Raw genomic sequence first — 18,770 nt, 5'->3', positions numbered from 1 at the left:
TCCAAACCATCTCAATCTCGCCTCCATCACCTTGTCACCAAAACATCCTACATGTGCTGTCCCTCTAATAAACTCAGTTCTAATCTTGTCCATCCTCGTCACTCCCAACGGAAACCTTAACATCTTCAGCTCTGCTACCTCCAGCTCTGCCTCCTGCCTTTTACTCAATGCCACTGTCTCTAATCCATACAACATCGCAGGTCTCACCACAGTCCTATAAACTTTCCCTTTCATTCTTGCAGATACCCTACTATCACAAATCACTCCTGTCACTCTTCTCCACCCACTCCACCCTGCCTGCACTCTTTTCTTTACTTCTCTAACACACTCTCCATTACTTTGCACTGTTGACCCCAGGTACCTGAACTCCTCCACCTTCTCCACCTCTTCTTCCTGCAACCGCATCACCCACTGCCCTCCCTCTCATTCACACACATGTACTCTGTCTTATTCCTACTGACTTTCATTCCCCTTCTCTCCAGCGCATATCTCCACCCCTCCAGGCTCTTCTCAACCTGCTCTCTACTCTCACCACAAATCACAATATCATCTGCAAACATCATAGTCCAGGAGACTCCTGTCTGACCTCGTCCGTCAACCTGTCCATCACCACTGCAAACAGGAAAGGGCTCAGGGCCGATCCTTGATGCAGTCCAACCTTCACTCTGAACCAGTCTGTCGTACCTACTGCACACTTCACTGCCGTCACACTGTCCTCATACATGTCCTGCACCACCCTTACATACTTCTCTGACACACCTGACTTCCTCATACAATACCACAACTCCTCTCTTGGCACTCTGTCGACGCTTTCTCTAAATCCACAAATACACAATGCAATTCCTTCTGTCCTTCTCTATACTTCTCCATCAACATCCTCAAAGCAAATAAGGCATCTGTGGTGCTCTTCCTCGGCATGAAACCATACTGTTGCTCACAGATGGTCACCTCTTCTCTCAGCCTGGCTTCCACTACTCTTTCCCATAACTTCATGGTGTGACTGATCAACTTAATTCCCCTGTAGTTACTGCAGGTCTGCACATCTCCCTTATGCTTAAAGATCGGTACCAGCACACTCCTTCTCCATTCCTCAGGCATCCTCTCCCCTTCCAGAATCCTGTTAAACAATCTGGTTAAAAACTCCACTGCCATCTCTCTAAACATCTCCACGCCTCTACCGGTATGTCATCTGGTCCAACCGACTTTCCATTCTTCATCCTCTTAATCGCTGCTCTCACTTCCTCCTTACTAATCCTATCTACATCCTGCTTCACCAACTCCACATCCTCCAACCTTCTCTCTGTGATTTTCCTCATTCATCAGCTGCTCAAAATACTCCCTCCACCTTCTCAACACACTCTCCTCACTAGTCAACACATTTCCTCTCCATCCTTTATTGCTCTAACTTGCAGTACATCCTTCCCAGCTCGGTCCCTCTGCCTGGCCAATCGGTATAACTCCTTTTCTCCTTCCTTAGTGTCCAACCTCTTATACAGCTCCTCATATGCCTTTTCCTTGGCTTTCGCCACATCCCTTTTACCTGCTGCCGCATCTCCTTGTACTCCTGCCTACTTTTCTCATCACTCTGTCGATCCCACTTCTGTTTTGCCAACCTCTTTCCCCTAATGCTCTCCTGCACTTCCTCATTCCACCACCACGTCTCCTTGTCTTGCTTTCTATTTCCAGATGTCACACCAAGTACTTTTCTAGCTGCCTCCCTCATCACTCCTGCAGTAGTTCCCCAATCATCCGGCACCTCTTCACCACCACCGAGCCCCTGTCTGACCTCGTCCGTCAACCTGTCCATCACCACTGCAAACAGGAAAGGGCTCAGGGCCGATCCTTGATGCAGTCCAACCTTCACTCTGAACCAGTCTGTCGTACCTACTGCACACTTCACTGCCGTCACACTGTCCTCATACATGTCCTGCACCACCCTTACATACTTCTCTGACACACCTGACTTCCTCATACAATACCACAACTCCTCTCTTGGCACTCTGTCGACGCTTTCTCTAAATCCACAAATACACAATGCAATTCCTTCTGTCCTTCTCTATACTTCTCCATCAACATCCTCAAAGCAAATAAGGCATCTGTGGTGCTCTTCCTCGGCATGAAACCATACTGTTGCTCACAGATGGTCACCTCTTCTCTCAGCCTGGCTTCCACTACTCTTTCCCATAACTTCATGGTGTGACTGATCAACTTAATTCCCCTGTAGTTACTGCAGGTCTGCACATCTCCCTTATGCTTAAAGATCGGTACCAGCACACTCCTTCTCCATTCCTCAGGCATCCTCTCCTTCCAGAATCCTGTTAAACAATCTGGTTAAAAACTCACTGCCATCTCTCTAAACATCTCCACGCCTCTACCGGTATGTCATCTGGTCCAACCGACTTTCCATTCTTCATCCTCTTAATCGCTGCTCTCACTTCCTCCTTACTAATCCTATCTACATCCTGCTTCACCAACTCCACATCCTCCAACCTTCTCTCTCTGTGATTTTCCTCATTCATCAGCTGCTCAAAATACTCCCTCCACCTTCTCAACACTCTCCTCACTAGTCAACACATTTCCTCTCCATCCTTTATTGCTCTAACTTGCAGTACATCCTTCCCAGCTCGGTCCCTCTGCCTGGCCAATCGGTATAACTCCTTTTCTCCTTCCTTAGTGTCCAACCTCTTATACAGCTCCTCATATGCCTTTTCCTTGGCTTTCGCCACATCCCTTTTACCTGCTGCCGCATCTCCTTGTACTCCTGCCTACTTTTCTCATCACTCTGTCGATCCCACTTCTGTTTTGCCAACCTCTTTCCCCTAATGCTCTCCTGCACTTCCTCATTCCACCACCACGTCTCCTTGTCTTGCTTTCTATTTCCAGATGTCACACCAAGTACTTTTCTAGCTGCCTCCCTCATCACTCCTGCAGTAGTTCCCCAATCATCCGGCACCTCTTCACCACCACCGAGCCCCTGTCTGACCTCGTCCGTCAACCTGTCCATCACCACTGCAAACAGGAAAGGGCTCAGGGCCGATCCTTGATGCAGTCCAACCTTCACTCTGAACCAGTCTGTCGTACCTACTGCACACTTCACTGCCGTCACACTGTCCTCATACATGTCCTGCACCACCCTTACATACTTCTCTGACACACCTGACTTCCTCATACAATACCACAACTCCTCTCTTGGCACTCTGTCGACGCTTTCTCTAAATCCACAAATACACAATGCAATTCCTTCTGTCCTTCTCTATACTTCTCCATCAACATCCTCAAAGCAAATAAGGCATCTGTGGTGCTCTTCCTCGGCATGAAACCATACTGTTGCTCACAGATGGTCACCTCTTCTCTCAGCCTGGCTTCCACTACTCTTTCCCATAACTTCATGGTGTGACTGATCAACTTAATTCCCCTGTAGTTACTGCAGGTCTGCACATCTCCCTTATGCTTAAAGATCGGTACCAGCACACTCCTTCTCCATTCCTCAGGCATCCTCTCCTTCCAGAATCCTGTTAAACAATCTGGTTAAAAACTCACTGCCATCTCTCTAAACATCTCCACGCCTCTACCGGTATGTCATCTGGTCCAACCGACTTTCCAGAAAGTAATTTAACATGTATAACCAGTAAACATTGATCAGACCAAAACAAAAACTACAGTAAAATATTAAATAAATCAGTTGAGATAATCAGACCAAAAATAAATAAATCTATAAATACTGTAAGCCAAGACAATTCAGTCACAAAAAAAAGAAAGAAAGAAGGTTAAAAATATGCATAATTGATACAAATGTCTTTCCACCATTGTGTAGAAATCCACCCTAATCTCAGGCAGACCTGTTTAATTACTTTTGTTCTCTAACATGGGAGAACAATGTCTAAAATTGATCTGATTTCCACAGGATTCCACATATACAGTGAGGAAAATAAGTATTTGAACACCCTGCTATTTTGCATGTTCTCCCACTTAGAAATCATGGAGGGGTCTAAAATTGTCATCGTAGGTGCATGTCAACTGTGAGAGACATAATCTAAAAAAAAAATCCAGAAATCACAATATATGATTTTTAAACTATTTATTTGTATTATACAGCTGCAAATAAGTATTTGAACACCTGTCTCTCAGCTAGAATTCTGACCCTCAAAGACCTGTTAGTCTGCCTTTAAAATGTCCACCTCCACTACATTTATTATCCTAAATTAGATGCACCTGTTTGAGGTCGTTAGCTGCATAAAGATACCTGTCCACCCCATACAATCAGTAAGAATCCAACTACTAACATGGCCAAGACCAAAGAGCTGTCCAAAGACACTAGAGACTAAATTGTACACCTCCACAAGGCTGGAAAGGGCTACGGGGAAATTGCCAAGCAGCTTGGTGAAAAAAAGGTCCACTGTTGGAGCAATCATTAGAAAATGGAAGAAGCTAAACATGACTGTCAATCTCCCTCGGACTGGGGCTCCATGCAAGATCTCACCTCATGGGGTCTCAATGATCCTAAGGAAGGTGAGAAATCAGCCCAGAACTACACGGGAGGAGCTGGTCAATGACCTGAAAAGAGCTGGGACCACCGTTTCCAAGGTTACTGTTGGTAATACACTAAGGCGTCATGGTTTGAAATCATGCACGCGCACGGAAGGTTCCCTGCTTAAACCAGCACATGTCCAGGCACGTCTTAAGTTTGCCAATGACCATTTGGATGATCCAGAGGAATCATGGAAGAAAGTCATGTGGTCAGATGAGACCAAAATAGAACTTTTGGGTCATAATTCCACTAAACGTGTTTGGAGGAAGAAGAATGATGAGTACCATCCCAAGAACACCATCCCTACTGTGAAGCATGGGGGTGGTAGCATCATGCTTTGGGGGTGTTTTCTGCACATGGGACAGGGCAACTGCACTGTATTAAGGAGAGGGATGACCGGGGCCATGCATTGCGAGATTTTGGAGAACAACCTCCTTCCCTCAGTTAGACCATTGAAGATGGGTCGATGCTGGGTCTTCCAACATGACAATGACCCGAAGCACACAGCCAGGATAACCAAGGAGTGGCTCTGTAAGAAGCATATCAAGGTTCTGGCGTGGCCTAGCCAGTCTCCAGACCTAAACCCAATAGAGAATCTTTGGAGGGAGCTCAAACTCCGTGTTTCTCAGCGACAGGCCAGAAACCTGACTGATCTAGAGAAGCTCTGTGTGGAGGAGTGGGCCAAAATCCCTCCTGCAGTGTGTGCAAACCTGGTGAAAAACTACAGGAAACCTCTGTAATTGCAAACAAAGGCTACTGTACCAAATATTAAAATTGACTTTCTCAGGTGTTCAAATACTTATTTGCAGCTGTATCATACAAATAAATAGTTAAAAAATCACACATTGTGATTTCTGAATTTTTTTTAGATTATGTCTCTCACAGTGGTCATGCACCTCGATGACAATTTCAGACCCCCATGATTTCTAAGTGGGAGAACTTGCAAAATAGCAGGGTGTTCAAATACTTATTTTCCTCACTGTATGTACAGTAAGTAAAAAGCTAGTGTTATTGGTAAAGATAAGCAGAGGATAAAAACAGCAATTTTCACAGCATGAAGCAACACTGAGGCAGTTGCAGGTCATAAGAAATGTGCTTATGTATCATAATTACTCGACTGGTAGTTAAAAGAGGAATTTTGGTTTAAAATAAATACATTTTAGTGTTTATGTCATCTAGTGGAAAAAATGCTTCAAAACAAATGGAGCCAAATTTACAGTAGTAGACACAGACAGCAATCACCACCTAAAGTATGAAGTTTATGATTAAAAATGTATTCTTTTCCTCCATTAAAAAATAACTAATTGGGTTTGTCAGAGCCATAGCCTAAATACACTCAACTCGAGAACTTAAATGAAAATTTCCACCTGTCATGAAATAAATAAAAACAAAAATATAACATAAATATGGAGACTAAGATGTCCATTGTAAAACAATGATGGTCATTCAGGTGGTGTTGATTTATGAAACATAATTTTCTATTTTCAAGCAATTCTGTGCTTTAAGTGAACTGTTTGTAAATTCAGGTTAAAATGATTCCACTGTGGAAATACAAGGATCATTAACAGTATGCGTTACAAAAAAATTGCATTTAAATAACACAACCATATGTTTGTTACATTTTTTATTGATATCAACAGTGTTTATTACTCAAGTGTTCTGAAAACAGACAATTTATTTTCCCATATCAGCTTCAACATTATGGAAAATTATTCAGCCATGTCCTTTAACATTTATTTAGGTCAATAGAACAGATGTAAGGATATCGACTTCCACAGACAGTATTGGACCAGCCAACTGAAACAAAGGAGAAAATAAAACAGTTAGAAAAAACGTTTGATTTGCAAGAACTAGACAATATATCTGAATCAAACATATGAGTATATGAAATCAAATCAAATTGTATTTGTCACATACACATACATACAGAGTATGACATGTAGCGAAATACTTTGTACGACATTTTAGCATAAAAAAGGATAAAGCATATATGTGAAAGAAAGCATTACCATTACTGTTCATGAGAGCACATGGGTAGCTGCCCACACTGCTCAGTGAGTACCAGTTACTGTAGTAGAAGCGAGCTGTGTCAACCCACAGCCATGTTCCCTGTAAAATACACAACCACATGCCTTACTAATGACCATTTCTATCAATAACACAGGAAAATAACTGGCTTTAAATTTTATTAAGATATTGTTTTAATTTATATATTTTTCTTTTAAGATCATCTGACAGATTCAGATGTGTACACTTTTGACATTCAGAGTCTACTGTAATATATTATTAAGTTACCTGGAAGTTGTAAGCACCAATCCAAGCCTGTGACAGACCAGCCATATCAAGCAAACTCTGCAGGAATTTATGATCCCCAAGACTTTGTACAGATGCCAGTCTTGCCTGTTCAGCTGCACACTGTTGCTAAAGACATAATTAGCCCAAGATATGATTAGAGATTGTCATAAGAAAACAGTTCATTATTAAATTTAACTTTAAATTTCTTAACTATCTTAGTTTTTTCTTTGCTTAGCATCCAGTGCATCTTGAAACAGGTTTCTTTCTTCTGCCATCTTTTGTCTTAAGGTTTTGATATTTACCTCAGCACTGATCCAGGACAGACTTGATCTCATGAGTCGAAAGCAGCGTGATCCATATTTGATTTGGCACATGTTTTACGCTGGATGCCCTTCCTAACGCAACCCTCCCCATTTACCCGGGCTTGGGACCGGCACTAAGAGTGCACTGGCTTGTGCCCCCCTAATGGCTGGGTTAAAGAGATTTTTTTAATGTGATCTGAAAATGAGTGTGTATTCCTTTAACTCGTCAATGGCGGCAAAAGAGTTAAGAAACCCCGTGTATGCACTAAAGTTTGGTTTAAATGCACCTGGAAGACATGTGCTGGTTACTATCTAGTTTTATTATCTTTTCTGTGATTGGATGTTTATTATTTTATACCCACCCATGCATATGAGAGTGTAATGTGATTGGTGGTTAATGAGTCAATCAAATGAGAGAAAGCTCGAGACGAGTCGCGTTCAAGAGAGTTCGGAAGCAGAAACGCCCGTGCTGAAAAACATTTAAATAACCGCTAAACGCGTGTTACACTGGTTTGTTTTCATTGTAAAAGTGTTTTCGTTTGTTTGTGCATTAGGAGATGTGTTAACGGACTGTGATTTTGTCTTATCAACTGTTGGTGAGACTTTTGGCCTTTGAATAGAAACTGCCTGTTTGTGTTGATACGGAGTGCCTCTACGTAACGTTATGGGACCGATATACAGGTAGTCGTCGACTTACAACCTATGCGACTTACGACCATTCGACTTTACGACCACAATCGCTAGCCGCGGCAGTGCGTGCCAGCTTCACAGTACTGTAAATATAGCCTACTCTACTTATGACCAAATCGTGTTTTACTGCCTATTTCAGCTATTCAGCTATTCAACTATTTCAGAGTTCAGATATCAGAGTATTTTGTTAGAAATTGTTAGTGGATAGTGAAAAAGTTGTAAAATTAATTATTTGAGAATGTAAATACTTGCAGAGAGTTATAGAAATAAAGTTTTGCATGTTGATATTTATCTTTTTCCTACCTTGTTAAATCATTGTTGATAATTGTTCTGAGAAATCATTTAACAGGATCAGTGTCTTCACATAGATGAATATCATTAATTATTAATAATAACATATAATTAGAGGTAAATTGAGCTAATTTGTTATTTCAGAAGATTGTATCAAACTGGTAGCCCTTCACATTAATCAGTACCCAAGAAGCAGCTCTTAGTTTCAAAAAGGTTGGTGACCCCTGGTCTAGAACGTGACTCAAATTGAAATGATTTTGATCTAATATATCACTTTTTATTATCTATTGCCTGGTTAATCAATATTCAATAACCTGTTTTAATAAAATTTCAGCCCTGTTAGATTTCTAACAGTGTCTAATTATAGTCACATTTCCCGCTGTGCCTATTTACATCCTATGAGCTTTAAGTGAACTGTTTGTAAATTCAGGTTAAAAATGATTCCACTGTGGAAATACAAGGATCATTAACAGTATGCGTTACAAAAAAAAATTGCATTTAAATAACACAACCATATGTTTGTTACATTTTTTATTGATATCAACAGTGTTTATTACTCAAGTGTTCTGAAAACAGACAATTTATTTTCCCATATCAGCTTCAACATTATGGAAAATTATTCAGCCATGTCCTTTAACATTTATTTAGGTCAATAGAACAGATGTAAGGATATCGACTTCCACAGACAGTATTGGACCAGCCAACTGAAACAAAGGAGAAAATAAAACAGTTAGAAAAAACGTTTGATTTGCAAGAACTAGACAATATATCTGAATCAAACATATGAGTATATGAAATCAAATCAAATTGTATTTGTCACATACACATACATACAGAGTATGACATGTAGCGAAATACTTTGTACGACATTTTAGCATAAAAAAGGATAAAGCATATATGTGAAAGAAAGCATTACCATTACTGTTCATGAGAGCACATGGGTAGCTGCCCACACTGCTCAGTGAGTACCAGTTACTGTAGTAGAAGCGAGCTGTGTCAACCCACAGCCATGTTCCCTGTAAAATACACAACCACATGCCTTACTAATGACCATTTCTATCAATAACACAAAAATATAAAATAAATCTGGAGACTAAGATGTCCATTGTCAAACAATGATGGTCATTCAGGTGGTGTTGATTTATGAAACATAATATTCTATTTTCGAACCATTCTAATTCTGCACTTTATTTATTTGTTTATTTGTTTTTCCTTCATTCAATTGAGTGTATGAAGAAGATTCAATAGTCATATTTTAGACAGCAGTCAGCACTACCATCATGAATTAAGTTATGTATTTTGTGAGCGTTTATTTTCATTCACAGACATACTAACATTCAAGCTGGTCAAGTATAGCAGTTATCAGGTGGTGGTTATGTCTAGAAGGTGACACAAATTAACATGATTTTTATATGTCAGTTGTTTTTGATGTATTGCCTGGTTAATTAATATTCAATAACCTGTTTTGGTAACATATCAGCTTTGTTGGATTTCTAACAGTGTCTAATTATAGGTTCATTTTCAGCTGTGCCTACTTCCATCCTAAGTGTGTCAAGTAAAATGTCTGTAGATTTAGGCTATAAATGATTCCGCTGCGGGAATACAAAGTCATTAATATTAGTGTTAAAAGTATTAGTTTTTAATATATTCAATAAATACCAGTCATATGCCATATATTCCAGTCCATTTAATCAACATACACAAGGAAATGTCAGTCACTGTAAAACATGGTCAGGCATCTTGTTTATGGTTTACAGAAATCTCAGTGATAAATCCACATCTTACATCACTGCTTCTGTTTAAAATTGTGAATGAAAAATGGTGATAGTGATCGAGTTTCTATGGTGAACTCTGGACACCAGGTTTAACGTGCCAATTACACAATCAAAATGATAGCAATTAGTTTATGCTATTGATGTGCTGTAACACTTACCAGAAATGGGCTGGATTTTACTTGTAGATCACCTACTGAAAGCTGTGAAACTTTTAAAAAACAATAAAGAGATTCCTGTAAGCTGCGTGATACGTTCATTAATGAGCTTCACTTTATCTTTTTGGTTCAATGCCTCAATTTACCAGTACCTTTTATCAAATAAACAAATATCTATAATTTGAATTCAACAAAAATTTTTAAGTGTCCTAAATTGTTATTTAATGGTCAGTTAAAGTAGTTCTCTCCATAAACCTCTACAGTCCTCCCTTCTACCAACTGAGCTATCAAAATTCTCTGTGTGAGCACTCTGGCAGCACACATGTATATACCAGAAAGTAATTTAACATGTATAACCAGTAAACATTGATCAGACCAAAACAAAAACTACAGTAAAATATTAAATAAATCAGTTGAGATAATCAGACCAAAAATAAATAAATCTATAAATACTGTAAGCCAAGACAATTCAGTCACAAAAAAAAGAAAGTAGGAAAGTTAAAAATATGCATAATTTGTACAAATGTCTTTCCACCATTGTGTAGAAATCCACCCTGATCTCAGGCAGACCTGTTTAATTACTTTTGTTCTCTAACAAGGGAGAACAATGTCTAAAATTGATCTCATTTCCACAGGATTCCACATATATGTACAGTAAGTAAAATGGTAGTGTTAATGGTAAAGATAAGCAGAGGATAAAAACAGCAATTTTCACAGCATGAAGCAACACTGAGGCAGTTGCAGGTCATAAGAAATGTGCTTATGTATAATAATTAGTCGACTGGTAGTTAAAAGAGGAATTTTGGCTTAAAAGAAATACATTTTAGTGTTTGTGTCATCTAGTGGAAGAAATGCTTTAAAACAAATGGAGCCAAATTTACAACTAGACACAGACAGCAATCACCTGTTAAAGCATGAAGTTTATGATTGTCAGAGCCATAGCCTAAATACACTCAACTCAAGAACTTAAATGAAAATTTCCACCTGTCATGAAATAAATAAAAACAAAAATATAAAATAAATCTGGAGACTAAGATGTCCATTGTCAAACAATGATGGTCATTCAGGTGGTGTTGATTTATGAAACATAATATTCTATTTTCGAACCATTCTAATTCTGCACTTTATTTATTTGTTTATTTGTTTTTTCCTTCATTCAATTGAGTGTATGAAGAAGATTCAATAGTCATATTTTAGACAGCAGTCAGCACTACCATCATGAATTAAGTTATGTATTTTGTGAGCGTTTATTTTCATTCACAGACATACTAACATTCAAGCTGGTCAAGTATAGCAGTTATCAGGTGGTGGTTATGTTTAGAACAGGGGTCACCAACATGGTGCCCACAGGCACCAGTTCACCTGCAAAGGCCACATGAGTTGCCCGCGGGCCTTTTCTAAAAATAGCTCACCATAGCGCCACTTACCAGTGAGATGCATCTCATTTTTTTGTTGCGATTCTTTTTTAAATCACACTTGCATTAGTGTGAATTTGAAAATAACAATATTAAAAAAAAAACTGTAAGAAATGTTTCATATTAGATTAAAGCTAGCTGGTCTCCAAGTTGATTTTTGTATGTTACATAATTGATAATCTGTACAAACATGATGCAACGCATTTGTTTGCATGATTTGTTAAAAATTGTTAGTGGATAGTGAAAAAGTTGTAAAATTTATTATTTGAGAATGTAAATACTTGCAGAGAGTTATAGAAATAAAGTTTTGCATATTGATATTTATCTTTTTCCTACCTTGTTAAATCATTGTTGATAATTGTTGTGAGAAATCATTAACAGGATCAGTGTCTTCACATAGATGAATATCATTAATTATTAATAATAACATATAATTAGAGGTAAATTGAGCTAATTTGTTATTTCAGAAGATTGTATCAAACTGGTAGCCCTTCACATTAATCAGTACCCAAGAAGCAGCTCTTAGTTTCAAAAAGGTTGGTGACTCCTGGTCTAGAACGTGACTCAAATTGAAATGATTTTGATCTAATATATCACTTTTATTATCTATTGCCTGGTTAATTAATATTCAATAACCTGTTTTGGTAACATATCAGCTTTGTTGGATTTCTAACAGTGTCTAATTATAGGTTCATTTTCAGCTGTGCCTACTTCCATCCTAAGTGTGTCAAGTAAAATGTCTGTAGATCCACCTCCAATGTTCCTAGCCTTACTCCCTTTCCACTTGGTCTCCTGAACACACAGCATATCTACCTTTCTCCTCTCCATCATATCAGCTATCTCTCTCCCTTTACCCGTCATAGTACCAACATTTAAAGTACCAACCCGAACCTCTACTCTCCTACACTCCTCCTTTTCCTGCCGTCTCTGTAGATGTCTTCCTCCTCTCCTTCTCCTCCTTAGGCCAACAGTAGCCCAATTTTCACCGGTACCCTGTCAGCTAACGATACCTGTGGCGGTCGTTGTTAACCCGGGCCTCGACCGATCCGGTATGAAATCCTCCTTTGTGATCCGCATATTTGATTTGGCACATGTTTTACGCTGGATGCCCTTCCTAACGCAACCCTCCCCATTTACCCGGGCTTGGGACCGGCACTAAGAGTGCACTGGCTTGTGCCCCCCTAATGGCTGGGTTAAAGAGATTTTTTTAATGTGATCTGAAAATGAGTGTGTATTCCTTTAACTCGTCAATGGCGGCAAAAGAGTTAAGAAACCCCGTGTATGCACTAAAGTTTGGTTTAAATGCACCTGGAAGACATGTGCTGGTTACTATCTAGTTTTATTATCTTTTCTGTGATTGGATGTTTATTATTTTATACCCACCCATGCATATGAGAGTGTAATGTGATTGGTGGTTAATGAGTCAATCAAATGAGAGAAAGCTCGAGGCAGTCGCGTTCAAGAGAGTTCGAAGCAGAAACGCCCGTGCTGAAAAACATTTAAATAACCGCTAAACGCGTGTTACACTGGTTTGTTTTCATTGTAAAAGTGTTTTCGTTTGTTTGTGCATTAGGAGATGTGTTAACGGACTGTGATTTTGTCTTATCAACTGTTGGTGAGACTTTTGGCCTTTGAATAGAAACTGCCTGTTTGTGTTGATACGGAGTGCCTCTACGTAACGTTATGGGACCGATATACAGGTAGTCGTCGACTTACAACCTATGCGACTTACGACCATTCGACTTTACGACCACAATCGCTAGCCGCGGCAGTGCGTGCCAGCTTCACAGTACTGTAAATATAGCCTACTCTACTTATGACCAAATCGTGTTTTACGACTGTCGTACGCTGCGGCTATTTCAGCTATTCAGCTATTCAACTATTTCAGAGTTCAGATATCAGAGTATTTTGTTAGAAATTGTTAGTGGATAGTGAAAAAGTTGTAAAATTAATTATTTGAGAATGTAAATACTTGCAGAGAGTTATAGAAATAAAGTTTTGCATGTTGATATTTATCTTTTTCCTACCTTGTTAAATCATTGTTGATAATTGTTCTGAGAAATCATTTAACAGGATCAGTGTCTTCACATAGATGAATATCATTAATTATTAATAATAACATATAATTAGAGGTAAATTGAGCTAATTTGTTATTTCAGAAGATTGTATCAAACTGGTAGCCCTTCACATTAATCAGTACCCAAGAAGCAGCTCTTAGTTTCAAAAAGGTTGGTGACCCCTGGTCTAGAACGTGACTCAAATTGAAATGATTTTGATCTAATATATCACTTTTTATTATCTATTGCCTGGTTAATCAATATTCAATAACCTGTTTTAATAAAATTTCAGCCCTGTTAGATTTCTAACAGTGTCTAATTATAGTCACATTTCCCGCTGTGCCTATTTACATCCTATGAGCTTTAAGTGAACTGTTTGTAAATTCAGGTTAAAAATGATTCCACTGTGGAAATACAAGGATCATTAACAGTATGCGTTACAAAAAAAAATTGCATTTAAATAACACAACCATATGTTTGTTACATTTTTTATTGATATCAACAGTGTTTATTACTCAAGTGTTCTGAAAACAGACAATTTATTTTCCCATATCAGCTTCAACATTATGGAAAATTATTCAGCCATGTCCTTTAACATTTATTTAGGTCAATAGAACAGATGTAAGGATATCGACTTCCACAGACAGTATTGGACCAGCCAACTGAAACAAAGGAGAAAATAAAACAGTTAGAAAAAACGTTTGATTTGCAAGAACTAGACAATATATCTGAATCAAACATATGAGTATATGAAATCAAATCAAATTGTATTTGTCACATACACATACATACAGAGTATGACATGTAGCGAAATACTTTGTACGACATTTTAGCATAAAAAAGGATAAAGCATATATGTGAAAGAAAGCATTACCATTACTGTTCATGAGAGCACATGGGTAGCTGCCCACACTGCTCAGTGAGTACCAGTTACTGTAGTAGAAGCGAGCTGTGTCAACCCACAGCCATGTTCCTGTAAAATACACAACCACATGCCTTACTAATGACCATTTCTATCAATAACACAGGAAAATAACTGGCTTTAAATTTTATTAAGATATTGTTTTAATTTATATATTTTTCTTTTAAGATCATCTGACAGATTCAGATGTGTACACTTTGTAGTTAATTTCAAATGACATTCAGAGTCTACTGTAATATATTATTAAGTTACCTGGAAGTTGTAAGCACCAATCCAAGCCTGTGACAGACCAGCCATATCAAGCAAACTCTGCAGGAATTTATGATCCCCAAGACTTTGTACAGATGCCAGTCTTGCCTGTTCAGCTGCACACTGTTGCTAAAGACATAATTAGCCCAAGATATGATTAGAGATTGTCATAAGAAAACAGTTCATTATTAATTTTAACTTTAAATTTCTTAACTATCTTAGTTTTTTCTTTGCTTAGCATCCAGTGCATCTTTAAACAGGTTTCTTTCTTCTGCCATCTTTTGTCTTAAGGTTTTGATATTTACCTCAGCACTGATCCAGGACAGACTTGATCTCATGAGTCGAAAGCAGCGTGATCCATATTTGACCCATCCATGTGGACAGATGCCTGATTTAACTGTGAAAATAATGCACATCTCTGTTCTATGCTTACTCCATTTATGTTCATTTCTATTGTTTTTTCAGAATTTATTGTAAAAATCGTTTAAATTGATCAGCCCCTTTAATTGACTTGTATAGTAAAATTACCTTCAGCAGTATTGACTTTGGGAGCTTCCTCTTTATCCTCAACTGAAATCACAAGTGATAATGTATTACTTAATATTGTTTATTGACACCCAACATCAATATAAGTACAGACAAAAAATAACAAAAACAAAACAAAACAAAAAAAAGTATACCAATATACTGACCTTCATTAATCAACTCATCAACCGCCAATTCAGTAGTTTTTCCTGAGGAATTTTCCAAATTAAAAACTAACAACAGCCAAAAATAAATTGTATTCTTCAGTGCATTAGCATGAGATTAAACTATTGAGGCAACAACAACAACATACTACTACTACTACTATGACTAATAATAATAATACAAATAATAATAAAAAGACAAATATGTAAGAATGCTTTAGAGAGTTTCTTTAAATTCCAGACTACTGCTGGTGGTCACTAACCTTGAAGTACCTGTTCCTCCTCAGGTCCAGTCTCAATTGCTGCAGCTTCAGAAACAACATGAAAAATTACAAACATTACACAAGTCACAATGATTCATAAAATCCTCACACTGCATTTAGTATTTCTTGCTGCTTACCTGTAACAGTCCTCAGTGTAAAGGTAGCACACAGCAGCACACACACAATCCAAACCTTCATGATGATCAGGATGATGACTGCAGCTACTTTTAAAAGAAAAATAAATATAATGCTTTAAAATTTGAATGAAATCAAGCAATTTCAGTTCCATCTTACTATTCTCTGTCTCTCCTTATCATCTTAGTATTCTCAGTCTAAATAGAATCTTCATTGTTTAATGTTTAACATTTTCCATGAAGCTTAAGCTAGTATGAAAATGCATTTCAGTGTTAACAAGAAAGTGAAGAAGTACCGATTCCTATGTTTCAGGTTGTATCTGTCTAGCAGAAATTGAGAGCAGTCTGTTGAATGAAGTTCCCAGGGTGCTATATATATCAGTCCATTCCATTAATTGTGTCTAATACACAAGGAAATGTCTGTCACTGTAAAACATGGTCATGCAACTTGTTTATGGTTTACAGAAATCTCAGTGATAAATCCATATCTTACATCACTGCTTCTGTTCAAAAGTGTGAATCAATAAAGAGATTCCTGTAAGCTGTGTGATATTGTCTTTAATGAGCTTCACTTTATCTTTATGGATCAATACCTCAATACACCAATGCTTTCATCACATAAACAAATATCTATGTAGTCAATTTAACATAACACATGTAGGTGCTCTAAAATGGACAGTTAAAGAAGTTCTCTCCATAAACCGCACTCTGGCAGCACACATTAAGAATTCTAAAAGAAATGTAATCAGACCAAAAAATAAATAAATCTATAAATACTGTAAGCCAAGACAATTCAGTCACAAAAAAAGAAAGTAGGAAAGTTAAAAATATGCATACTTTGTACAACTGTTTTTTTTTTTTTTTTACTATTGTGTGGAAATCCACCCTGATCTCTCAGGCAGACCTGTCCAATTACTTTTGTTCCCTAACATGGGAGATTGATGTCTTAAAGTGGTCTTATTTCCACTAGATTCCCCAGAAATGGACAGAAAAATGCTAGTGTTGATGGTAAAGATAAGCAGAAGATAAAAACAGCAATTTTCACAGCATGAAGCAACACTGAGGCAGTTGCAGGACATAAAAAATGTGCCTATTTATAATAATTAGTTGACTGGCATTAAAAGGGGAATTTTGGCTTGAAATAAATGATTTATAATGTTTGTGTCAAATAGTGGGAAAAAAAAGCATTAAAACAAATGGAGCCAAATTTACAGCTAGACACAGACAGCAATCACCACCTAAAGCATGAAGTTTATGACTTAAAATTTGTACATTTTTCTCGATTAAAATGATGAATCGGAGATTGTCAGAGCCATAAACTAAAATATAGTCAATTCAAGAAATGAAATGAAAATGTCCACCTATCATGAAATAAATAAAAACAAAAATATAAAATAAATCTGGAGACTAAGCTGCCCAATGTAAAACATTAAGGATCATTAAAGTGGTGTTGATTTGTAAACCTAATTAACCCAGAAAAAAAATTCAAGCATTTCTGAACATGCACTTAATTAATTAATTAATTAATGTATTAATTCATTCAATTGAGTGCATGAAGAAGATTTAATATTCATGTTAGAAAGCAGTTAGCACTACCATCATCACCACAAAAGTTATATGTTTTGAAAAGAATGGTAATCAACCTTCAGTACAGATCCAGTCACTTGTAGAAGCAATGCCCAATCTGTTAGGGAGGCTCAAAGTGACTAAACACCTTACTTACAGACTTTCCCTTTCACTTGTGTGCAGTCTTGTATTATTGTTGTCATTTTTAATGTACAGTCAACTTTCAGTATTTCTTCTAATGTAGTTTTGTTCATTTAAAATCAGCACAGTACACAGTCTGCAATAAACATATTCATGAATGAAGTTATGTATTCTATAAGAGTTGCTGTTGACAATGAACAATCATACTAACGTTCAAGCTGGGCCAGTAGCAGCAGTTATCAGGTGGTGGTTATGTCTAGAAGGTGACACAAATTAACATGATTTTTATATGTCAGTTGTTTTTGATGTATTGCCTGGTTAATTAATATTCAATAACCTGTTTTGGTAACATATCAGCTTTGTTGGATTTCTAACAGTGTCTAATTATAGGTTCATTTTCAGCTGTGCCTACTTCCATCCTAAGTGTGTCAAGTAAAATGTCTGTAGATTTAGACTATAAATGATTCTGCTGCGGGAATACAAAGTCATTAATATTAGTGTTAAAAAGTATTAGTTTTTTAATATATTCAATAAATACCAGTCATATGCCATATATTCCAGTCCATTTAATCAACATACACAAGGAAATGTCAGTCACTGTAAAACATGGTCAGGCATCTTGTTTATGGTTTACAGAAATCTCAGTGATAAATCCACATCTTACATCACTGCTTCTGTTCAAAAGTGTGAATGAAAAATGGTGATAGTGATCGATTTTCTATGGTGAACTCTGGACACCAGGTTTAACGTGCCAATTACACAATCAAAATGATAGAAGTTAGTTTATGCTATTGATGTGCTGTAACACTTAACAGAAATGGGCTGGATTTTACTTGTAGTTCACCTACTGAAAGCTGTGAAACTTTCAAAAAACAATAAAGAGATTCCTGTAAGCTGCGTGATACGTTCATTAATGAGCTTCACTTTATCTTTTTGGTTCAATGCCTCAATTTACCAGTACCTTTTATCAAATAAACAAATATCTATACATTTAATTCAACATAAAATATTTAAGTGCCCTAAATTGTTATTTAATGGTCAGTTAAAGTAGTTCTCTCCATAAACCTCTACAGTCCTCCCTTCTACCAACTGAGCTATCAAAATTCTCTGTGTGAGCACTCTGGCAGCACACATGTATATACCAGAAAGTAATTTAACATGTATAACCAGTAAACATTGATCAGACCAAAACAAAAATACAGTAAAATATTAAATAAATCAGTTGAGATAATCAGACCAAAAATAAATAAATCTATAAATACTGTAAGCCAAGACAATTCAGTCACAAAAAAAAGAAA

General features: G+C 37.4%; 2 protein-coding genes across 3 annotated transcripts; both read right to left on the bottom strand.

Moving 5' to 3' along the window:
* Positions 1-6,144: 6,144 nt before the first annotated feature.
* Positions 6,145-7,166, bottom strand: LOC124376294 (ladderlectin-like). Its single transcript, XM_046835310.1, has 4 exons — positions 7,126-7,166; positions 6,824-6,949; positions 6,538-6,637; positions 6,145-6,325 (listed from the first exon to the last, which is right to left on the bottom strand). Exons 1-4 carry the CDS (start codon positions 7,156-7,158, stop codon positions 6,255-6,257), a joined length of 330 nt encoding a protein of 109 aa, XP_046691266.1. The 5' UTR covers positions 7,159-7,166; the 3' UTR covers positions 6,145-6,254.
* Positions 7,167-8,236: 1,070 nt separating this feature from the next.
* LOC124395602 (ladderlectin-like) lies at positions 8,237-16,496 on the bottom strand. 2 transcript variants are annotated; one of them, XM_046864277.1, is made up of 8 exons: positions 15,769-16,496; positions 15,632-15,676; positions 15,372-15,413; positions 15,208-15,249; positions 14,985-15,076; positions 14,683-14,808; positions 9,023-9,122; positions 8,237-8,810 (listed from the first exon to the last, which is right to left on the bottom strand). In XM_046864277.1, the coding sequence occupies exons 1-8, from the start codon at positions 15,827-15,829 to the stop codon at positions 8,740-8,742; spliced, it is 579 nt and encodes a 192-aa protein (XP_046720233.1). In that variant the 5' UTR covers positions 15,830-16,496; the 3' UTR covers positions 8,237-8,739. The 2 variants fall into 2 exon arrangements, with proteins under 2 accessions (XP_046720233.1, XP_046720224.1); XM_046864268.1 differs by having other exon boundaries at positions 8,237-9,122.
* Between the last annotated feature and the right edge of the window lie 2,274 nt (positions 16,497-18,770).

The sequence above is a fragment of the Silurus meridionalis genome, chromosome 2 (genome assembly GCF_014805685.1).
Source record: "Silurus meridionalis isolate SWU-2019-XX chromosome 2, ASM1480568v1, whole genome shotgun sequence".
Taxonomy (NCBI): domain Eukaryota; kingdom Metazoa; phylum Chordata; class Actinopteri; order Siluriformes; family Siluridae; genus Silurus; species Silurus meridionalis.
Note: the sequence above shows the minus strand (reverse complement) of the source record. Positions and strands in the feature narration are given on the sequence as shown.